This window comes from Scylla paramamosain, chromosome 16 (assembly GCF_035594125.1).
Source record: "Scylla paramamosain isolate STU-SP2022 chromosome 16, ASM3559412v1, whole genome shotgun sequence".
NCBI lineage: Eukaryota > Metazoa > Arthropoda > Malacostraca > Decapoda > Portunidae > Scylla > Scylla paramamosain.
Window position 1 is genome coordinate 230798 of NC_087166.1, and position 24760 is coordinate 255557.

Here is a 24760-nt window from a genome sequence, read left to right on the forward strand (position 1 = left end):
AAATAAAAGCTCAGCCTACCTCTTACACTACTCAAACAAATTTGGTGTTAAGATACCACTGCAATGAAAGTTCTTGCAAAATATTTCTTGTGATATATAACACACACACACACACACACACACACACACACACACACACACACACACACACACACACACACACACACACACACACACACAGAGAGAGAGAGAGAGAGAGAGAGAGAGAGAGAGAGAGAGAGAGAGAGAGAGAGAGAGAGAGAGAGAGAGAGAGAGAGAGAGAGAGAGAGAGAGAGAGAGAGAGAGAGAGAGAGAGAGAGAGAGAGAGAGAGAGAGAGAGAAACAAGTTTGATGTCGGAAGTTTGGGAAACAGTTAATTCAAGACTGGACATCAAATGCCAACACCATTTTTTAAGATAAGTGGAATCCTAGCCTTTTACTCTTGGAGGTGTGATGGCAGTCTGACTTATCTAAATCTTGTCCTATTGTAGCAGTAGTTCCACAAGCTTCTATCCTTGAGTCACATTAACACAAGGGCCTAATTTTATATGCTTTGTTACATTCTACTTCCTGATTCACTTCCCACTTAACTTCATGTTTTATCCCTCAAACATGGTCTTCATCACTATCAGATACCTTCCCTGAACTATTTGCAGCATGTAATATCACCATGCACCATAAAAATGAGTTTATTGATTTCACAAACCTTTGGAGTAGTGTGAACTTGATGCAAAGCTGTCAGGGCTCGCTGGTAAGAGCCAACAGAGCTGGATTCAGTTGCATTGGCTTGGATGGTGGGCATGAGATCATTCAGCAGGTCCAGCACTGTGGCAGCCACCTCACTGCTGCTCACTTCTCCCACTAACAGATCTCTTACATTTTCTGTCATGTGGAGAAAATCATATACGAAGAAATTAGTTGGTGTGCATTCAAAGTTGAAGTCCAAATACAATAACCATAGACACTAAAGGATTCTGATCATTATCTTACAATGAGGACAACAGAAAGTCTTGATGGCAGAATAACATGGAAGGAAAGGAAAGGTAATTGTCAAGATATATAGGTTGTACAATCCATCCTATTATTTTTATTTCATTCTTAAGGAATGGTTATGAGTGTGTGTGTGTGTGTGTGTGTGTGTGTGTGTGTGTGTGTGTGTGTGTGTGTGTGTGTGTGTGTGTGTGTGTGTGTGTGTGTGTGTGTGTGTGGGGAGGGAGGATGCTTTAAAAAATTTGCAAAGTAGACTCACCTAGCTTCTTGGCAAGGGCTTGTCTTTGCTTGTGTGTATCATCTCGGTGTTTGTCCTGCAAAGTAGAAAGTGTTAGCCATAAATAACAGCACCTCCATTCACGCACACGCACACGCACACACACACACACATACACACACACTATCTATATATCTGGACAGTAATCCCACACAAGATGGTCCAAACAAGGCACCAAACACTTAAACACACATCATTTACACTCTTAGCCCCATCAGCCTCCGGTAGAAAGGGAGTCTCATGGCCCACTATACTATACCCCAAGCGCCCAGGCACAGCATAGCTAAACACACACATCCACAGCAAGGCATTGTGTGGTGAAGCAAGTTTAGGAAAAGGCAACCTCAGAGTGGGTGATTCATAAGCCTAAAGGTACAGGATTTTTCTGTTAAACTCTGCTGGTGCAAGGTGTGTAGTGTGTGCAAGTCCCTTTAAAAGAAGTGTGTGGTTTAGCCAATGAAGTGGTCATTCTCTAGTCCCATCAGTGTGACATCAAGTGCTTCATACTATTAAATACACAGTGCAGTACAATAATGTGGTTTATAAAGTACACAGGAAAGTATCTATAATATATTGGAGTGGGTCTCCAAAAATGAGGCTCCATTTTTTACACTTTGAGTTATTTTTCTCTTACATAATCAATGCCCCTTGATGAAAGTTACCTTTAGAACTGGAAACATCAAAACAAATACATAAAAAAAAATAAAAACTCCAAAACATACAATTTCTGAATGCCTAGCCCCAACAATCTGTTTTCACCCTAAAAGGAAGCATAATTCTTGCTATCATGGTAATTTTCTTTATGTAGTCCAATGGAATATGTTTCAAGCTTTTCATGAACACAAAAAACACTGAAATCCACTAATGAATACCAGATGCAGACAGAATTTTAAAAACTTCCTTTAAACAAGATTTTCTCAAAACTATAAAAATGGCAGGCTGCCCCATTGGTCCCATGGAAGTGGTATATTGAAAACCATTACCAAAAACACCTTTAAACAGTCATTAAGCACACAATCTAATACAAGTTCAGTGCTTGTTCATAAGTACTTCCACAAGGACATAGCCATATCAAAGAAGCCTCTATAGTTGCATTTCTTCCGTGCATATTTTTACCCTTTCATTCTCCTCCCTACCCTTCCATGTATATACTCAAGCATTCTGTTTTCAAAACCTTTGATATAAAATAAAGCCCAATATATACACTTTTAATCATCTTATGTTCTGCCATTCTTTTTAAAAGGCCTACACAGCTAAGACTGCTGCATTTGAACCCACCAACAACACTCATTCCTTCACCTATATTTAACATAACAAATCTTTCATATGCTCCTTTGTTACCTTCAATCTTCATTTCTTTCAAATAACAAGCAACCCTCAAGTAACCTTTGGCTTCATTTTGTGTGGGGTTCTAAATTATATCACATCATTGCTTTGTCTATTAGCAGTATCACAACCAAAGGGATGAGAAGACAGACTGGCATTGAGTTCATATGATCCTCACCATCTGGGTCACCTGTGAGGGTGATGAGGGTCGTCGTCTCAGGGAAGATGGCAGGAGAGGCTCCACCCCAAATGCAGCTGGACCACTGGATGACCCTGTGCCATCCTCATAAGAGGCTGGACTACGTTTTACAAGTGCCTGAAGCATAAGCAGACGATAAAAGAAAATATTTTTCCTTATTCATAAGTATAAAAATAATGATAAACAAATGAAGTGAGCCCTAAATCTCCATACTTACCTGGCATGATCCATCCTCCTTTGCCCCACAGTCACAGAAGAATGCACCATATTTGGAGTAAGTAACATCATGACCACGGTGACACACACGTGCACACACTGTGCAAACCCCAACACCATCTACCATGCGGCAAGTGTGGCAATGGTACCAATGCTGGTGCATGAATTCCTTCTGAGTAAGGGTAAAGGTGCACAGCTTGTTGCACATACTGTCTTCATCCTGTTGAATAACATGTACAAACAATTATGAAGGATCGCAAACAGCAGTGAATTCTTAAATCCTTTCTTGACTGTTTGATTATGCTACTCTACACTGCTAGCAGATGAGATATGACAACACAGTGATAAGGCTCCTCCCTAGTCCACCCTTCCCTCCAGGCAAGCTAAGGCAGAGCAATTAGTTGGTTACTAAACATGTGGTCCTCTTGTACTAGCCCTCAATAAACTGTCTTTTTCAGTAAGGTATTCATAAAACATAACAAAACCTAAACTTGCTCATATAACTTAAAGAAATAAGACAGCACTCACTGAATCTTCCCCAGCACTGTCCTCATCCTCTTGGGTCAAATCATCAACCCAGTCAGAGTCGTTGTCAACTGTCAAATCCAGCTCGTAAGGAGGAGAGGTCATGCCACTGCGGTAAGCCACAGCCCAACGTTCACTGTTCACCTGTATGAGCATAACCATCATGAGGCCAAACAGCTATACCATCACAGATAAATATTCAATACTTGTATGATACAAACAGTGTTGCAAATGTTGTATCTTTTAGAACTGTCAAATGTGATGAAAATTATACTGCACTGGATTATCTATCTAGTCATTCAATAATACAATGAAAGTTTTATCCCAAATGATTCTCTATTCATGCACTAGTGGTCCATTCTCACCTTGAGGGCTGCTACTACATCACTGACATAAGTAAGCAGGTGGCACATGGCTTCAAGCAACTCTTTGTCATTCTTTCCAGTCATAACCTGTATACATTGGACACTGGAATAAAGACAATATACATATCAGTAAGCTAAATCAGACTTACATCTCTCTAAATGTTAAAATAAAGTTTACTTATCCATCAGACCACACCACAGAAGCCCTAAGTTTCCCATTAAAGTTTTTCAAAGAAGGCAACTCTGGCAGGTAAGTTCATAACTGCATTCCTCCTTACACAAACTACTTTATCCCCTCATTTCTTTATAACATCTCTTTTGAACATATGTTAACACTATCTTCACTTAGTATAACCTATATTACCTCACAACTGCATTTTCCTTGGCAATGTTTCTTTTTACCATGTCTTCTGACATCAGCTTCTTGAAATTCCCGTTGTGGTGGTAACAGCCATAGGTAGGCATTATCGCAATAAATTATCATGATAACATCAATTTACAAGTCATCTGATAATCATTTTCCCACGTTATCGATTCATCGGTATTGCCCATACTTTTGGTTCCAAACTAGCAATGATTAATAGTTTTTGCTTTTGAAACATGAGCATGTTAAAGTTTTAAATTTTCAAAATCAAATGTCGTTATGTTATTTAAAACAGTATTTTTCATTAATGAAGAGACAGGATAAACATTGAATTTGAAGTTTTCTAAGATTTTTCTAAGTTTTCTAAGATAAATATAAAGATAAAGATTTGGATTTTATATTTTTTTTATTTAAAATATCAATATCATTATCACTAGTATCGGAATACTGGATTTATTGATTTATTGGTTATCACCTTATAGGGTGATAACCACCAAAGTAAAAAAATCATATGTTGAAAAGCACACAAAAGTAGACTAAACTAAATATAAAACTAATTCTATACAATAAACTTCTTCAATATTTAGAGACAGATCTCCAGCATTATTTTCTTTACTGAAATATTCTCTGATAAGAGCAACAGGACAGATAAAAACATGTGCTGTGTGTTGAATTAGTGATGAACTAGCCTCAATGGCAGTAGCTGATAAATAAACAGCCATCTTATGACTTCACTCATGACATGCCATTATGCGAAAAAAGAACTAGATATACAAATCTATTTAAGACTCACCACTGAGTGACCCAGAGAGTGGCTGCTCTAAAAAGTGTGACATGGCCCGTGCCTGAACCAGCACTGGCCAGGGAGGACATGATTGAGAGCAGGTGAGTCAGGCTTGCCAGCCCCTCATTGCCTCCGCACACCATAGAGGAACCTAGCGGCACCAGTGATCGTAGTAGTCCATGGGCCACCTCCTGCACAAAAACCATAATCAGCAATATAAAAAATAAAATTATCATTATTTTAAATGAAGAAATACTGTGAAATATTTGATTATAATTACACAAAAACATACCAGAATTTTGAAAGAATTCATCTTGCACTTAAGATTAATCAGAACTTATCTACTTGAAAGTCTGGAATATCTATTTTTGATAAGACTGGGGCAATTGAAATTCATACTTCTGCATTCTGGGTGTGTTGAGTTATGATGTAGGCTGTGAGAGTCCTCAGAAGTTGCCAGCTTGTTGGTGTGGCTTCACCATCACCTGTAGGTGGTGAGGCAAGCAGATGGGTAGACAGCCAGCCCTGCAAGATGCCAGACTCCAGCCATGAACCCACTGAAATTCTGCTGCATACTGAGGCAAGAGTATGGTCCGTGGGATTCTTTTCCGCTGCAAGGGTGGTATAAATAAATAAAGACTACTTCTGAACAAATTATTAAAACTTAAGACATACAAACACATACGTATACTAAGGCTGTCTCCCCCAAAAAGAAGGTAGCCAAGACAAGGCACACAACTTTCACACTCACACTCATTTACACCTCTCTCCTCCTCATTCACTCCCTCTCCTGAATCCTTGTATATCCCATATAACTCCATCTGTACCTTTTCTGATTCTCCTTACCAGTACTTTACCATACAGCTTACCTACTGCACTTAATGGACCTCTATGATTAAAGCACTCATGCCTCTCCCCTTTTCTTTTATGCAGAAGAATTACAAATGGTTATGACAGTTGGTAAATAACTCACCTAGCTGGAATAACTTGATAAAAAACTTGATAATATGGGTTGGAAGGCTGGAGGACTTCACATCTCCACTGATAGGAGGACTGAGGAGGACTGATGAGAAATGAGACTCTGCCAGAAACTTGTCCAAAGCCAACTTTCCAGCTGGAAGCTCCAGCAACTCCTCCAGCACTGAGGTACAGCCTTCTAATATCTGTTCATCCACAACTCTGCAAAGTCAAATTCAAGTCGTATTAATGAGCAACAGTAATCAACTGGGATCAACACCATAATCATTATGAGCAGTACATTAAAATGACTTCTACAGAACTTGCAAGTTTCATTTTGCATCATATTTGTTTTCATGTGATAATTCATAATTTACCCTTCACAAGTGGCTGCAGACTGGAGGAGACTTTCAACATGTGAGAGTAAATGTGAGAAAAGTGTAAGCTGGAATGGGTCTGGGGAGGTAGAGGAGTCCCCACCCTCTTGAAGGGGCAGCAGACGATCAAGTGCTGCTGACAGAGACTGTGATACGTGGTCACAAGTGGCATCTGCAGATAGGCTGATGAGGGTGCTGGTTAGCTGTCCACCAGTCTTATCATCATCATTACACCATCTGTTGGATAGAATAACATACTCAGAAATGTAGTATCCAAGGTCTTATTCTTGATTACAATATATATATATATATATATATATATATATATATATATATATATATATATATATATATATATATATATATATATATATATAGCTTGTTTTTATGCTGTGGAGGCATGATGAATTTTTCAAAGCTCTCTTACCCTGCCAGGTCTGTAGCAAAGGTAACCAAAGTATGCATGACATGTTTCAGCGCCAGGTTGATGGTGAAGGTAGACTGAGCGGACAGAGTCCCCACATGACCCATCACAACACCTGACACATAGCTCTCTCCTGGCAGCACATCTCCACTCATGCTGCTTTGCTGAAAATTGAATATATAATAAATATGTATGTATGTAACATGTATGTCATGTTATTATGGCATGAATTTTCTTTTTTAAGCTACCGCAAGGCTCAAGACAGACTATGTGGAGTGAAAGGTGTAGTACTTGGTTAAGTGGATTAGACACTGGGAACTAGCACATGGAAGACGAGGTCCTGAGGAAAAGACCAAGAAATTAGAGGACAACAGATACACCGCATTGAATTTATGCATTATAACAGCTTCTTGAAAATTTCCTTGTTCTTTAATCTGCTCACCTTTCTCATAATAACAAAGGGGAGGAGGGCTGATAAAAATTGGTGGAGACAACTCACAACACCTAACTTCATGGAAGCTGTCTTGACAAGAGATGAGATGTGAAGTTTCCAGTTTATACTATTAGTAAGGGACTGACAGAGGATGTTCAGTGTAAAAGAAGGGGGCAGCTAAGTGTCATTGAAAAAGAGAGAATGTTTATCTGGAAAGTTTTGAGTTGATAGAAAAATTAAGTTTTTGAGACGATGAACAATACTAAGTTTGCAATGCCCCAATCAGAAACTTTAGAGATCAGAAATCAGGCATTCTGTGCCTTCTCTACATTAATTGTTCAATTTCTGAAGGGTGGATATCTGAGAAGGTGTGGAAAAGTGCCAGTCAATATACATCTGATTGCTTTGTAACAGCAGCAAGTTCTAAATGTGATGTTCTTTTCAATGTTATTCAGTTTTCACCTAATTCTGTAAAAAAACACCAATGTATGATGAAGAGGAAATCTAACAGAGTTATCTGTATAGATAAAGAAAGTATTTCTCAATACTTGTGGAGGAAGGTAGAAAAATTAGAAAATCTATTGCCAAAAATAAACCTTGGAAACTCCAGCATAGATCCTGAGAACGCAGCCTTTCTAACACCCATTCAAATATTTCCATAGCAATGCACCTTAACACTTATAATGAATAGATATTCCAAAAGGTTTCACTACAACACAACTCACCCAGGCATGAGCAGCTGGAAAGTCTGTCATGGTGTTTGCATTCCAGTTGTCAAGGACAGTCTTTAAGGGAGCAGGCAAAGCAGAACGTGTGAGACATGGGGGATGCCGGCCAGCACGAGGCAGGTGGCCGGCAGATACAGCAAGCACTGAGCAGTAGGCATCTAGAGCCTCAGGGGGAAGTTTACTGCCTTCCTCTAACACACTGTTCATCTGCTGCAGTAAACTCCACCTAGTTATGATGAGAGATATTAATCAGGTACACATACCACATTTAAATATATATTCTTCATCCACTAAACTCTAAAATTCAATTCAGACTCCAATGTAATTCTTAACTTCATTGCCTATTCTTTAACTATACATTCTCTTCCAACCCTTTAACTTACCTTGTGGCATGAGAAAGTGCCTGAATCAGAGTGAGGAGACCAGTTATGGGCAGCTGTTCTGCAGATATGTCAAGAGCACGCAGGAGATCAGCACCATCACCAGAACGAAGGTCAATATCTCCTTTCTGACAAGCCTCATCCAGTGTGACCTGGAGTCTTGCCAACACAGTATCCAGCATGTATAAGTCAGAGAAGGCTGGCAGTTGCTCTGGAGTCATCAGTGGCATGTTCACCATAGAACTATAACCCTACAATACAAAGAATCAAGTTACAGGATAAGTTATCTCATTCATTAGTTAGCATCTCTAAATATTTAGTACAATGACCTCTGGATCCATCTCACACATCATTTTTGTCCCTTTCCATCCATATTCAGAAGCACATTGCTACACTGTCAAACATCACAACTGTACACCCTTCTATGCTATTTCCCTTATCAAGTCATATTCAAACAGCCTTTCCAACTGAACCTTCTTGAATACTACTAATTTTCCTTTCTATATTTTGATGCACCATAAATACTTTAATAAGTCTTACTCACACCTAATACATCTAATCTCCCTCTTAAATCACTTTTTCTTTCTTATATCTTTTAACTCATTTACATTGCAGCAAATTACCCTAACTGGTACGTTCATCTTTAATCCTCTGCTCTCAACACACAAACTGAACTTGCCTTGTTCAGCAGGGTTGTGATAATGTGGTTGGCCACCTTCAAGTCATGCTTCAAGTTGCACATATTCTTAGCCACAGACTTAAGCAGAGCATCTGCCTTCTGAGTTGTCAGACTTTGACGAACTAATCCATCCTGAGAAAAGAAAACACAATTAAAGCTACACATTAAAACAAATACACATTCAGTAGAAAAATTGCTTGAAGCTAAGATTTTGCATCCTTTACTAAAAATAAGAACATAAAAGATAACTACACTCAAAATTCACAAACTTCTTTACACTTCTTCTTTGTCCTACAACAACACTTACCTTTATCCAACCATTAAATATCTTGTGTGAGGCTCTTGGTGCCCAAAGGAGGGCATGCAAAAGACGGGAACCCTCAAGCTTCATCTCAGCCAACGACATTCCCTCAAGGGCTGACACAGAAGGTGGCATAGTGAGAAGCAACCTATAGGAAAGGGAAAAAGCATACTGGACACCGCACAGTCCAAGGTATGTCAGCTGAGGATCGGTGGTTCGCCGCAAGCTGGGGTCATTCTGGCTCCCCACACCCAAAAGACTAACCAGTGTATCATAAAGGGTGCTGTACTTCAGGGTGTCAGGTGTGGCCAGGATAAAACTGCAAGCCTGGAACAAAGACATATTAAAAAATTATCTCAACAATCTTGAACATATTTCAAAGATCTATGAAAATCAGACTGAATAAAGAGGTTTAGTTTCCTAAGTGGTTAAATAAATAAAAAACAATTGTTATTTTTATAATATCTACAACTACTGAAAAGAACTTACCAGGCCATCAAGCTTTGGGGTGTCCTGGGTGTTGGTCTCTGCTGGAGTGAGAGTGTAGAAGCGAGGCCTCAAAGCATAGTCTTCACTGGTGTAGTTCTTTCGGAAGTTCTCCTCTAAGTCACGCCATACATGGTACATCTTGCCTCCTGCTGTTGTGCCTTGGTCTTTTCCAGCTGTCTGACCATCGCACTGTGTCATAGGCTGGAATAAATTCCACTGAACCTGAAAAGAAGGAATGTATTGTTAATTACCATACAGCTGATAACATTTTTAACATTTAGCATAGGCTAGTCTTTAGGAAACCAACCTCAGTTTACGAGCTCATCTTGAACATCTCTTGTACTCCTGCTGCAACTATTCTTCCCTTCCTAACACTTTCTCCATTTACATTAACTGAAACCACTCTCAGCAGTCAGAAATATATTAATTTCCAACAAAACATTAATACTAATAGATGGGTAATGACTATTTCCATTTCAAATTAAGAATAATTTCAGAGAGCAGGTTAAATAGCAAGAATCTGGGACTGGAAAGGATATGAACCCCCTTGTCATGGTGCTAATAAATGCACACCCAGTGCATGCCAGTCAGATACAGACAAGCTCCCAGTGGAGTAACACATGAGGTCTGCCAAGCAAGCACCTGCGCAACACTTCAGCCGACTCTTACCACCATGCGGACAACTCTTGCTACGTGGCCTAATATGTTCTTAAGTCAGTGCAGTTTTAGGTTACTTAATGCTACTGCCCAACCACCACATACGAGGTGCATACACAGCACTATCCTGTCTCCTCCCTCCAAGAGGTCCCTCTTTGCACACAGACATGTTGTCCTCTCTAACAAGGGAGGAATGGCTGCTAGCAAGGCTATTAGGTTTTTCAAAAATGCATCTTCATAAAAAAAAATTTACTAGAGATGCAGATGAATTAAACTCAAAGGAGTAAAATGCACTAGTGCACTAGTCAGAGCATACCCTGTCCCATCTGCATCATTTCCACAAGGTGTGGGTTTTGGTTCATAAGGGAGGTATTAATTTGACTATTCTACAGCTTCAAAAAGCCAAAAAACAAGAAATTATGTTATGGAAATGTATTATTACTTTTCAATAACATAACCTACTCTAGTAGGTGCTGCTTTTTATCAATGAAATTTTCTAGAGCAACAAAACTACAACATACCTGCTCAATTAAAATCTGAGGAGCCTCATACAAGTTCTTCATGAGATAGTCAAATATGAGGAGGAGTCGAGCTAAATGAAGGACCTGAGTGTCCCTCATAGGTGTGTTTATCACTGGAGCAACAGTAACCACAGCTGCCGCAACACTCAGTAATACACTCTTCTTCTGCATGAGTTGCAGAGAGTGAAAAAGAAACAGCAGTAACTGAGCATGCTCCACATTCAAATCTGCCAAATGAAGGGGAAAATATGTATTAGGTATTATATATTAGTATCTTAATACAAAAATTTTAGAAATGTTGAGAAAATCATTTACATAATTTGCTACAACTGCACAACACAACAACCATTAGATATTTTGGCACCTTCAGTTTCTGCTTCTGGAGCAGGTGGATTGGTAACAGACTTAGTGAGGGTGTTAATGACACGCTGCCATATCAGGACACAGGCAGTGTCAGAGTCACACTTCAGCTCATCTTTGTCTCTACGCTGGCGCAACAGAAGAACCTGCAGAGAAAAATTTCAAGAATTATAAAGGTTACTGGAGGCCAATGCTTTTACTTCCTACTGGAGGGAAAGAAAAAAATTCTCAATGATTATGAAGTGTTGTACATGTACTGGTAAGTAAAATATAATAAAAAAAACAATTAATATTTTTTAATATAATAAGAAAAAAATTCTATATATTTTTAATCCCATTCATTGATTTTCACAACATGAACGAATCAAAATCACTTCCCCAAGTCTTTGTGCTTCTCACTGTAATTTTTGTACTTCACAGGCTGGAAGCTTTCCTTGGCAATTTGCCTTCAGATAAAATATTATAATGTAATATCAATGTACACCTGCTTAAATCCCTAAACTACACTTTCCCAATGATTATCTATCACAAAATTTAACACTTCTTTATTTATGAATCATTCCCAGAATGTCAGTCAACAGGTGAGTGGAAGCTTGTTACCTGATTTCAGTTGCTCCTCTTCCTGTGCCTCCTCTTTCCTTTATCATCTTTTCTTACCACTTGCCTTAAGGGCAGTTTTTGCTTTGTCTGCAAACCTCAATAACTTTATCACAGAGATAGCATCATTGACATCATAAAGAAAATACTCACTTGTGCCAGGACAGTAAGAGTTCTTGGGAGAACTTGAAGTGGCCAGTCTCCATCAGGAGTCCATGGGGAGACCCCTAATTGAGCAAGAAGTGTGTTCTGCAGGGTCTCACTGAGCAGGCCTGAGGCTATCACATTGTGTGTGTAGCGGTATAGGGCATAGGAGAACTCGTCATAGAGGGAGCCCAGCACCGGCCCCAAAAACCCTATCAGGCTGCCTGTTGGGATTGGAAGAAGACATTCACTGCAACTGAATTCCATAATGCACATATACACTGGCCATTACCAGTACTTGCTATGATCCTTGTAACCATAATAAGAGCAACAGGGTGTGGCAGAAAGTGCCACATCCTGGACAACCATGAAACTTGGCAAACCCAGCTAAACCTAGGTGCACCATATTCAACCTTCATAGGTACACTATATTTAACCTTCATAAGAAAGTAAGCACTTCCCAAGTTATCATTAACATTAAAATGGAAAGGGATGAATCCAATACACAGAGAAGATTAAGAAATAACACACTTCTTTATAGTAACACTGAATATACCTGAGTCAGACTTTGCTGTTTCTCTGTCTAGATCTCTGATGATGGCAGCCAGAACCACCATGTGTGTCTCTGCCAGTCCTGCACGCACATACTGCTGCACATAAGCACACTCACTCTCCACCAGATAGCTATTCATGAGCAGGAAGATGTGTGAGGCCAGTGAGATGAACTGTAATGAATAAGATAATTACTGTTGACCTTATTTTGAAGATTTTCACTGCTACTAACATGAACATCATCACCTACAAACCATAATCAACATATCTAATATTCCACTTACGTCATACAGTATTTCTGCCCCTTCTTTTCAGTCTCTAATCCTGTCATCTCCCTCAATTCACAAAAGAACATAGGAAATAAGGGAAGCTGCAAGAAGCGACCAGGCTTACACGTGGCAGTCCCTGTATGAAATATACCTACCTATTTCCATCTATTATCCCCATCCATAAACTTGTCTAATCTTCTCTTAAAGCTCTCTAGTGTCCTAGCACTAACAACATGATTACTGAGTCCGTTCCACTCATCTACCACTCTATTTGAGAACCAATTTTTTCCTATCTCCTTCCTAAACCTAAATTTTTCAAGCTTGAACCCGTAATTTCTTGTTCTACCCTGGTTGCTGATCCTAAGAATTTTGCTTACATCCCCCTTGTTATAACCCTTATACCACTTGAAGACTTCTATCAGGTCCCCTCTTAACCTACGTCTCTCTAAAGAAAACAACCAAGGACATATGAGGAATTTTTGTTTCAAATCAAATTTTCCTTACAGACATTTCTCATGACCCTCCATAATAATACGGATGTGCATATTACATACTTGCTACAAAAAATACTGAGAAAAAAAAAAACAAAAAAAAACATGGCAATAGGTATATGGATAAGTGGACTGTAGTATGTTTAAGAATATCTTTCATGGTGAAACAATATGCAATCAGGCATTTATTTGGCAGTTCATCGCTTTTCTTAATTTATGCTGTAATTTATTTTGCAATGAATTGAACTCGTGTGTTTTGCTTTTTGATCAATGACATCCTCTATTTGCTAGCAAACTGAAAAATAAATAAATAAATAAAAAATTAAGAACCTTACCCCGTGCGGCTCTCCCTTCTCAGGGACAATGGTTGTGAGCTCCGAGTTGTGACGATGGGGAGTCTTGGCCTGGGAGTCACCTGGAGAAGATGAAGAATCACTGTCTCCCTGGGCTCCTCCTGATGCTGGGTCATCACCTCCCTCCCCTGGTGTACTTGGCTCCTCAAACCAGGCTCCTATGATTACTGAGTCATCGTCTACAAGGGAAAAAATTAACTCGTTTATTCTGCTGCTCAAATGATAAGTAACATCTGAGAAATATATCCTGCAACCAGTGCCATATCAACCCATGGCACCTCTCAAGGCTTTAACCTCCCATGGGCCTTGACATCCAACCCCCTGCCCTCCCCTCCCGTAAACCACATGGCCTCCTTTGGCAAATAAAGTGGCTAATGGAATAACAACGAGATTAATGATAAAATTTTTAACAGACAAAAAAAGTTGCAAGGGCACCTGCTTTTGGTGGGCCCCTAGGCCTCAGCCTAGTCAGTCTTATGGATAATGCAGCACTGCTTGTAACTGACCTAAAAATGCTGATACTGCTTGGGAAAGCTTTTGTCTGAAGGTTCATTAAAATGCTATGAGAGAGAGAGAGAGAGAGAGAGAGAGAGAGAGAGAGAGAGAGAGAGAGAGAGAGAGAGAGAGAGAGAGAGAGAGAGAGAGAGAGAGTAAATAAATAGAATAATATCTAATCTGAAGAAATGTCACATTCAGATACAGTAAAAGTACCTACCTTCTTCCCCTAAACTCCCTTCTGAAAAATCATCTTCATAATATGTTGTAGAGTCAGAAATGGTAAATGTGTCCCCCTCTGACCAGGGCCGATGTGTGCGCTTCAAGCTACATGCCTGTGGGGAGAAGTGAATTGGCTGGCACAAACATTCAGAGCATGTTTTAATTTTGGTGAAGATATGTTACTGTTTCCAAAATAAGAATAAGTTCACAATTACTGGATCACAACATTACTAAGATATGGCTTGCAAAATGTTCATCATTCACCAGTATCAATACCTTTCTGTATGACACAGTAGCAAGATAGAAAAGGAGTTGCTTTAGTGGAACAGCTGAAAACAGGCGAGCCAAGCGCTCTGTGGCTGTGTAAGTCTCAAGGGGGTCAAGGCGTGCAGGCTCTGGTGGGCGTGGAGGTGTCCTGCCTTCCACCTTGACATCTTCCAGCAGGCCTGTCATCAAGGTTACACCCTGAGAAGCCAGAGCCACACATACCACTCCAAACCCTTGCTGCCTGTAAAGAGATCAACAGTATGCTCAGCACTCAAAACAACAACATTCATCCACAAGAGAAATAGAATTGATCTCTGCCTTCCTATACAAAGAGGAAGGGACAAGGAGGGCTATTTATTACTAACATCTAAAGCATCTACCATAATTTCAGACATCCTCTTTGTCACCAACCCTTCTTCCAATATATAACATTATCTCCTTACCAACATAAAAACATCTACTGTACTTACACCTTAATCAGATTTATCCGGGTTGAAGCAGAGTCTTTCTTGCTAGGACTTCTGCCTTTGTCATCCTTCTTATCCTGAAGTGCTGCTGCTGAGGACACTACAATCATCAGCTGGTGGAGGCCTGTCATCACCAGCCATGATCCCATCAGTTGCAAGTTCTGGACATGCTGTGAGAGAGAAATCTTCTGAAACTACAATATCCAACCTATGTTTCACAATAAAGCTTTACTTCTATTTAATACTAGTTATTCACTTTTAACATTCTATCTGTCTGGTTTGAGTAAGAATCTCACATGAAAATTTCACACATCTTCCTGAAACAGCTTTCATGAAGTTGGGTGCTCTGTGTTGCCACCACCAGTACTTTCCCTCCCTGTCATAATTCTTTTTAGAAAACTGATTTTCCCCATTAATTTTCCATGTAACTTTCAGTTTGAAAGAATTGTTTGATATAAAAAAAAAAAAAAAAAAATTCTTACATGTCCACCAGCTCGAGTTGAGGATCGCACAGCATTAAGGATCACATTAAACAGGTCTAGTGCCTTCTCAGCAATGACTGGGGCAGCAGTGTCCAAGTCGTCCTCTCTGGGTGGCGGTGGTGTCTGGCAAAGCAAGGGAAAAATTATATAATGCTTACATGATCTATATGTGTAGAAGGCTGACATTCCCCACAAAGAGTAATCAGTAAATTATCATATGCAATATATTTTATGGTGAGCTGGAAAGTTTTTTTTTAATTAACACACGAGGACATGATGTGCTTTTTCTTTTATTTCTTTTCATTTCATTTAATCTAAGGCAATGCTTGGTGTGTGTGTGTGTGTGTGTGTGTGTGTGTGTGTGTGTGTGTGTGTGTGTGTGTGTGTGTGTGTGTGTGTGTTACAGAAACAAATTAAAGATATATTTAAAATGGCTTGAACCACACTGCAGATGGTCCTAGTATCCGCCCCTTGGTTCCGCTCCAAAAAAGGTGTGCTAATTAGGTGCATCACAAGAAGATAGGAGTGGGATAACTTGCTAGCCTTTCTCAAGAACTATCTCTAGCTTTCTGCACAGAGACTGCCTCTGTGCATCCTAGTGAAACCTCATTTGTTATTATACTACCACTGCCAAATTTCCACAACACACCTTTGATGAAGAAGTTCCTTGTGAAGCAACAGCAATGATAGCAGTAGTGCAGGCCACAGTGAGGGCTGCCAACAGGGCTGCCATGGCAATGGTGGAAAGCTTCTGAAGATGCACTATGTTTAGGGGTTCCAGGAGTGGCAGGGACATCACTCGCCACACCGTGTTCAACTCACTCACTAGCACATTCAGCCTGCATTCAGAAATACATCACAATATACCATTACATGACAACATAATCAGAGTGAGAAATAAATGTTAATAATAGTAAGTATAAGCTATTTATTTTGTACATAAAGGAGTGTGATTCAGAAATATTACATGTATTCCTCCTGATCGAATTTCTCTGATATAGTACTATCCTATCCACATGTGGGATGATAAACATTTAAGCTTTACTAAACTACAGTTAAAGACCAATTATGGTTAGTTTTCTGAGATGACAAATACAACCAACAAGCTAAACTAAAACAAAGCTATTAAGACTTACCCAGCTTTCATCACTAATGCTTCTGAAATGTTAGTGGGAAAGCCATGTCCTTTGCCTTCCAGCAGATCCTTGTAGCGCTGGGTATATTTGACAATAGTGGGCAGTTTGAGACACACATCAATCAGTTGCTCTCCCCCAAGGTTCTGCAGAGCTGACACACAACGTCCAGCGAAGAGGTTCTGCATTAAGATTAAAATGTTACTCTCTTTTATGTCCGGCAAGACAGTCAAGTTTATAGGTAGGATGCTGCACTAATTGCTCTAGGTTGTGAAGGATAGCAAAGTTGCTGCACTAATTGCTCTAGGTTGTGAAGGATAGCAAAGTTAAATGTTAGTTCACCAGGATGGTCAGTGAAGGGAGATGAGAGCCAAAACTGGTGGTGAACACTGAAGAATCCAAGAATGGAGATCTCTGCAAGATAAGTGTCAGGATGTGCTCCAATTTAAAATTCAAACAGTTGAGGTATTTTCTAAGATTAGAAGAATTAGGTGAGATGTATACATAACAGATTAATTTAGTTTTGAGAGTAAACTCTTAAGTTAAAGTTGAGAATTCAGAGGACACAAGAGCAAGTTAAGTTGTAGATGCAACATCCAGCTTTAGACTGAAAGTGAGGATAGAGAAAGCAGGAGAGAACAGAGAAAGGGTTGCTGTCAGTAGCTTCCAACATCTGTGTTTTGATACAGAAAATGTGAAGCTTAATAGAATGAAGGTGATATTCCACAAATTGAAAATTTGATGTAAGGCTGCAAGTATCACAAAAATTAATATAGAAAGAACTGAAATAGCTGTCAAGATGCTTTGTGTTGATACCCACTCTGATCCTCTCCCCTAATGAAGACTGAAGCTGATGATCTTCTCAATGCCATTTTCATTTTGGCTTTTAATTGATAGGTATAGGTGTATAAGGTACATGTAGCATTGTGTAAGAATCACTTCCAATGTGTTGTAGACAATCATTCATCAACAAATTAATGAGTAAATTTAGACAACCACAAACATTCTAATAAAATCCTATTTATCTACCTACATACCAGGCTGGCATTCCCACACATCATTCACACTCTTAGCTCTGCTTGCTCCTGGTGGAAGTAGACAGTCTCATGGACCACTGTATTACACTCCTGGAGATTAGGCATAGCACGGGTGGGTGGCCACATGTATCCATAGTAAGGCCCACAGCATATATTGGTTTACCTTTGCTCCTTCATAATGAGACTGTTCCTTACCCAGCACTTATTTCAATCCTGAGACCAAAGCAGATTCACGGTACTTCCTACAGAGTGCTCTGCACGCTAGATCCACACACCAATGGGCCCTGCCAAGAATGCCCACACTCATGAATCATGTTTGTTGTCACTTACCCTATTGTGCTTTCCTGGTTTAAGACACTTACCCTCATATCCAGAGCAGAGTCTGACACACTAGCCAGTGGCCCATCTGTATCTTTGTCTGTAGCAGCAGGTGTGGATGAGGTATGGGGTGGTCGTGGCCGAGAACCTCCAAGATCATGTATTGGTGAAACTAACTGTTCCAATATGATGGCACTGGGATCACTCCGGCCCCTGCGCACCTCCTTAGACGAAGAATCTTTTTCTCCTGCAAGAGCATATAAACCTGAATTACTTCCAAGTAATAAAATAGTCCTGGCGCAAATATTTACAAATAACACTGGATACATCAAGACAAATCACTAAAAATGAAGTTCAGACTTTAACTAGCATAGATCACATAATCATTATGTTTAAAAAAATATCTGAACCACTCACTATGTTTATTTTTCATTATGACAAAAACTTAGGCACAAAGCAATACAAATACAAACTGAACAGATGTGAAGATGAAAATAGTGATTGAGACACTGCCCATAAGCTGATGAACAAAAATAACAAACAAGTACAGGATTAAAAGCAAATCATTCACAATAGAGATCAATCAAATATGCCAAAGAAGAAATGGTAGACATAGCCAATTACTTCTTATCTCAGTGGCAAAAACTGGCACTTCTATTTGAAATGTTCTGTCCTGATCTATCAGAACAAACTATAGCTCATCAAGAAAGTTTTATTTTTGTACTATAATTATGATTACAGTTATTGCTATAAATATCATTATTGTTTATTTTTAATTAAAAGATAATTAGAAATTGATTAGTGTTAAACTATTAACAAAATTTCAAGGTGGTTGGTGTTTGGCTCCTTGTCATAGGCAGCCACTCATATGACCTGTGCGATTACATTTCATGGCCCAGTACGTGTTGATTAGATCATCTAATTACTCAGCACAGGGTTAATGTATATACAATGTTTAGGTTTTGCAAGCAACTGTTAGTATTGTATGTAGTTATCCAGTCTTGATTCCAGCAACTGGCTAGAAGATAGGCAGTGGTATGGGCCTTGACAACACTACCACATACTCTCATTTTTCAGGGTGATTTTGACTTAATAGACAACAAATATGATGCTGATATGACAGCTGACCACACTGTTTGTATAATAAAAATATAAAAAAATTTCAAGTCATGGCAATGAAGATAATCTACATAGTAGTGATTTCATACCACAAGTTTACTGTATTCACATAACTGATATATTTATTGTGAAGACAAAAATAAAAGGCCATAAAAGTACTTCCTTTGTTCTACAGCAATGATCATATATGTAAGGGATATTCTTTTCTTACGTGTAAGTATCACGTTATCTGGAATCGTAAATAAATGTAAGCAAACAAACCTGCATAGCCGAGACTGGGAGGATGACAAGCAATCACACTCACAATGTAACAACACAAGACCACAACACAAACTCTCACACTCAAGACATGATGCCTGATGATCATTCTCACTATTACAACAGACCTGTAGGAGGAGGAGTACCTGGAGCAACAGTCTTGATGTGAGGAGGAAGTTTGGCTGCCTTCATGGCTGCTGTGAGGGCCGCCTGATCAGCACGATGAAGAGCTCCTGATCCCCGGCACAGTGCCTTGATGCCTGCCAGCAGGTGCTTGTCGTGGACGCACACCATGCGCTCTTTTTCTCCCCTATTCCAAAAATAACAGACAAATGAGACGGCACACATACTCATTCTACTATACATGATTAATTTAATTAATAGAATATTATTTTACTTGTTAGTTTTCCTAATTCAGTATGTGTAAAAAGTTATATAAATGGTACATACCAAGACATAACCAATCATTCTTGTTATACATTCTTACCTACAAGACATATATTTTCAAAAACACATACTTCTACTACTACTACTACTACTACTACTAATAATAATAATAATATAATGATACAGTTTTACAGAGCTCTATCTCTCTGTCACAAGGGATAAAACTGCAACTTGCTTAGCAGTAAATCTAGGCAAGTGAGGCCCAGGTCATAAAAAATTTTTCAACCTTGTGTACACATTACATCTCTCTCTCTCTCTCTCTCTCTCTCTCTCTCTCTCTCTCTCTCTCTCTCTCTCTCTCTCTCTCTCTCTCTCTCTCTCCTTTTTTTTTTTGACATGATCTTAACATATGAAAATGCAATTGCCACGTAAATCAGTACTTAATTTCAAAACTTACTCAGCTGGAGTAGTAGATGATGAGCCTGTGGTGGTAGTGGTGGTGGTGGTAGTAGTAGTAGTAGAAGAGGTTGTGGTGGAGGTTGCTCCATTTGTTGTGCTTTGTGTAGAAGAGGTAGTGGCTGGTGGTGTGGTAGCAGGTGAACTAGATGTGGGTGGAGGGACAGCCTGAGCACCACTACCACCAGATGAGGAGAGGGTTGTGCCAGTGGTGGTGGCAGTGGTTGTGGTTGTTGGAGAGGAGGATGGAGATGAGTGGGGTGCTGGAGTGGTGACATTGGTGGGTGGAGAGCCAACATGGCTCACCAGATACTGAAGTAGCACCTTAGCTGCATTTACAGCCTGACTCACACCTCCAACAGTCACTGTAAATCAACAGAATAGGAATACATTTTTCTCTTCTTACTTCTCTAAATTGTATCCATAAATAATATTACAGATTGAAGACAAAACAATGACACTGTAGAGAGAAAAAATGAAAGCAGTCAAACTAACTGAGTCAGACTCAAGTTTGAAAGCAATCTGGAGGAGGGCAGGCCTAATGCCAGCCATTTCTTGTACAATGTTGGGTTTTTTGCACAGCAACAATTGTACCATGGTCACATCCCAGTAGTTTCAATACTGCCACAGCACAAAGATTCTCTGCTCTCATTTTAATTACAAAAAAATCTGATACACACAATCCTTCCCTTTCCAGAATAGCTGGGTACTTCTTATTCCTAAATTCACTATTACTGGCAATGATTTAAAAATGTTTTTAATATCGCAGCTAAGCTATACAATCATTAAAGAAAATTTCACTTTTTTACTTACACTAACACAAAATACAACACATGATAGAAACATGTTCTGAATTCACAGTATGTATCACAATAAAAATTCTTGGTCTTTTGTTATAGCAGGAAGTAGCATATCTATCTATCTATATACGTACTGTAACGGGCTGGCAATCCCACACAGGGTGGCCCAGGCCAAGCACCACACACTCATACATCATTCATGCTCTTAGTCCTGCAAGAAGTAGTAAATGATGATAAATCTGCTGTCTTACAAGTAAATCACATTTCCAATGGGAATTTTAAGGTTCTTATATACTCAGATAGCAATATGTGTGGTGTTTTCAGCATACCCATGGAATTACAAAACATGATCCCTCTCAAATACTTCAGGAGAGAACAACTTACACTGGTGGGCATTACTGGCAAGGTAGTCTGCTGCAAGCACACACAGTGACACATAGAAAGCCTCGTACTGTTCCTCATGGTGAAGAATTTCTTCCTTACTGAAAAAGATTGAAGGCAAAGATCACATTTAGTAAGTCTGAAATTGTATCACAAAAAAAAATTCATCTCAATAATATGTAAAACTGGTTTCCAGAGACTTCATTATTCACTAAATATATTCAAATTTTTGCATCCCTATAAGGAATACATAAATTTTATCCCTCAAAGTAAAACATATCGCCCACAATTTTTGTCAAAACATGTTGGGTTGGTCAGAATGCATATCTGCTTATTAGGACATTTATTTAAGTACACATACTTATCTAGGTATGGTGCAGGGATAATCATGGCACACAAGTGTACAGGGTCAAAATGTTAAGACAAATAGCAACGCAGAGGGCTATCATAGGCAATTAAATGCAGGCAGTTCCCACATTGCTTTTTATGTTCTTGTCCTGCTGCTCCACAAAGAAACTGTGAATGTTCATGTTGGGGTGTGCCTGATGATGGACAGCACACTTGCCTGCTATCAGCAAGAGACCTAAAGATCTCTGCAGGGTCACATATTTTGTTTATGGCAGAAATATGAACAACATGAGTTGACCACTTAACAATTGCTTAAAGCTTGCTCCCACCTCACTGGACCTCCTCTTTGATTTGATAACAAAGGTAGTTGTATCTTTAAGCACACTTACACCACTTTTACTGTTACTATTACAACTACTTTACTAATACTACCTAAGTAATTATTCATGCTCTCCCAAACTTGGCTATATGACTGTAACATGGTGCCCATTAGGGGCAAGTGACTGGGGGTTGCATGGAGGCTGGAGTGACTAGGGTAGGGGGTCACATAGAGGCTGGAGTGACTAGGATGGAGGATTGCATGGAGGCTGGAGTGACTGGGGTCTGAAGTCACATGGAGGCCAGAGTGACTAGGGTGGAGTGTCACATGGAGGCTGTAGTCACTAGGGTGGAGTGTCACATGGAGGCTGTAGTCACTAGGGTGGAGGATCACATGGAGGCTGGAGTGACTAGGGTGGAGTGTCACATGGAGGCTGTAGTCACTAGGGTGGAGGATCACATAGAGGCTGGAGTGACTAGGGTGGAGGATCACATAGATGCCAGAGTGACTAGGATTGGGGGTCACATAGAGGCCGGAGTGACTAGGGTGGAGGGTCACATTATAGGCTGGAGTGACTAGGGTCGGGGGTCACATGTAGGCCAGAGTGACTAAGGTGTGGGATCACATGGAGGTCGGAGTGACTAGGGTGTGGGGTCACATGGAGACCAGAGTGACTAGGGTGGACAGTCACATAGAGGTCAGTGTGACTAAGGTGGGGGGTTGCATGGAGGCCAGTGATTAGGGTCAGGAGTTGCATGGAGGCTGGAATAACTTGCAGCAGGAGGCAGTAGACACCTGCTGAAACGATAATTACTCCCAGTGAGGTCTCAAGCACTGTTCAGGGGGTGCTGTGAACTTATCATTAAACCCAGCTGTGACCTCACTGAACGTTTCCCTTTGTGTCTCACAACACAAGAGGGCAGTCACAGCCTGCCCTCTAAAGACAACTCTCTTCCTCCACACAAAACTACAAGCACCTAATAACACACACACCCTTCACTCAAAAATTTTAAAATCATCATGGCGACTCCTACACCAGCCTCGGAGTCCCCATCTGGGGAGGGGGCCATAAATGTCCCCAGGTCGGACTGCCTTTCTGTCGACAACCCTAAGTGTCTTCTAAACCTTATCTTCTTTTCCTCACAAAAAAACTCAGGTGTCTGAGGCAACTGAAAGTAGCCCCTTTTCTGTTCCCTCCTACTTTCTCTATCCTCATTTCCTCTCTCTGATCTTTAAAAAATTTCTGATTGGGGCAGAGCAAACTTGGTATTGTTCAATGCCTCAAAAACTCAATTCCTCCATCTATCAACTCGACACAACCTTCCAGACAACTATCCCCTCTTCTTCAATGACACTCAACTGTCCCCCTCTTCTACACTGAACATCCTCGGTCTGTCCTTTACTTATAATCTGAACTGGAAACTTCACATCTCATCTCTAGCTAAAACAGCTTCTATGAAGTTAGGCATTCTGAGACGTCTCCGCCAGTTTTTCTCATCCCCCCAGCTGCTAACTCTGTACAAGGGCCTTATCCGTCCATGTATGGAGTATGCTTCACATGTCTGGGGGTGTTCCACTCATACTGCTCTTCTAGACACAGTTGAATCAAAAGCTTTTCGTCTCATCAATTCCTCTCCTCTAACTGACTGTCTTCAGCCTCTCTCTCACCGCCACAATGTTGCATATCTAGCTATCTTCTACCGCTATTTTCATGCTAACTGCTCTTCTGATCTTGCTAACTGCATGCCTCCTCTCCTTCCCCAGCCTCGCTGTACAAGACTTTCTTCTTTCTCTCACCCCTATTCTGTCCACCTCTCTAACGCAAAAGTTAACCAGTATTCTCAATCATTCATCCCTTTCTCTGGTAAACTCTGGAACTCCCTGCCTGCTTCTGTATTTCCACCTTCCTATGACTTGAATTCCTTCAAGAGGGAGGTTTCAAGACACTTATTCATCAATTTTTGACCACTGCTTTGACCCTTTTATAGGACTGGCATTTCAGTCCTATAAAAGGCATATATTTTTACTGGATTTTTGTTGCCCTTGGCCAGTGTCCTTCCTACATAAAAAAAAAAAAAAAATAGGGTGGAGGGTTGCATGGAGGCCAGAGTGACTTGGGTGGGGAGTTGCATGGAGGTAAGAGTGACTAGGGTGACTAGAGTGGGGGATTGCATGGAGGCTGGAGTGATTAGGGTTTGGGGACAGAATGACTTAGGCCAAACTGACTTGTGGCCACACTGACTTGATTCCAGGAAGCCAACCAGGTAAGAGAACCTCAAAATGCTGGCTTCCCACCCGTGCCCCAAGCTTGGATGAAAGTTAAAATTAAGGGAAAGATATAGTCCTACTGTATACTCTAACTGCACATAATAACTTCCTAACATAGAAAACAAAATTTTACATCATGTTATAACTATAAGCTTTTGTAATGACCTCATTTTAGCCAAGCCAAATGTTTCCTCTCTGAATTGCCTAAGATCACCACACACACTACCGCACTACTGCTCACATACGTTTTGTCGCTATACGCATTG

At 40.0% G+C, this 24760-nt stretch overlaps 1 protein-coding gene across 4 annotated transcripts in view; it reads right to left on the reverse strand.

Annotated features, from left to right (window-relative positions):
* Positions 1-24760, reverse strand: part of LOC135107854 (E3 ubiquitin-protein ligase UBR4-like) — a 66138-nt gene that overhangs the window by 40653 nt on the left and 725 nt on the right. For 3 of the 4 annotated variants that reach the window (XM_064018150.1, XM_064018149.1, XM_064018151.1), the window contains exons 2-32: positions 21563-21660; positions 20380-20743; positions 19664-19845; positions 18203-18405; positions 16807-16985; positions 16320-16509; positions 15671-15793; positions 15192-15358; positions 14731-14962; positions 14453-14567; positions 13720-13916; positions 12629-12797; positions 12082-12296; positions 11336-11477; positions 10972-11198; positions 9794-10015; positions 9311-9631; positions 9004-9135; positions 8328-8575; positions 7942-8170; positions 6787-6947; positions 6360-6596; positions 5999-6204; positions 5425-5636; positions 5035-5216; positions 3878-3980; positions 3516-3656; positions 2989-3207; positions 2751-2888; positions 1229-1283; positions 686-861 (exon numbers count right to left, since the gene is read on the reverse strand). In XM_064018150.1, coding sequence (XP_063874220.1) covers positions 686-861; positions 1229-1283; positions 2751-2888; positions 2989-3207; positions 3516-3656; positions 3878-3980; positions 5035-5216; positions 5425-5636; positions 5999-6204; positions 6360-6596; positions 6787-6947; positions 7942-8170; positions 8328-8575; positions 9004-9135; positions 9311-9631; positions 9794-10015; positions 10972-11198; positions 11336-11477; positions 12082-12296; positions 12629-12797; positions 13720-13916; positions 14453-14567; positions 14731-14962; positions 15192-15358; positions 15671-15793; positions 16320-16509; positions 16807-16985; positions 18203-18405; positions 19664-19845; positions 20380-20743; positions 21563-21660 — 5785 coding nt within the window. The remainder of the gene's footprint in view (positions 1-685; positions 862-1228; positions 1284-2750; positions 2889-2988; positions 3208-3515; positions 3657-3877; positions 3981-5034; positions 5217-5424; positions 5637-5998; positions 6205-6359; positions 6597-6786; positions 6948-7941; positions 8171-8327; positions 8576-9003; positions 9136-9310; positions 9632-9793; positions 10016-10971; positions 11199-11335; positions 11478-12081; positions 12297-12628; positions 12798-13719; positions 13917-14452; positions 14568-14730; positions 14963-15191; positions 15359-15670; positions 15794-16319; positions 16510-16806; positions 16986-18202; positions 18406-19663; positions 19846-20379; positions 20744-21562; positions 21661-24760) is intronic. The other variant, XM_064018152.1, reaches the window with a different exon arrangement.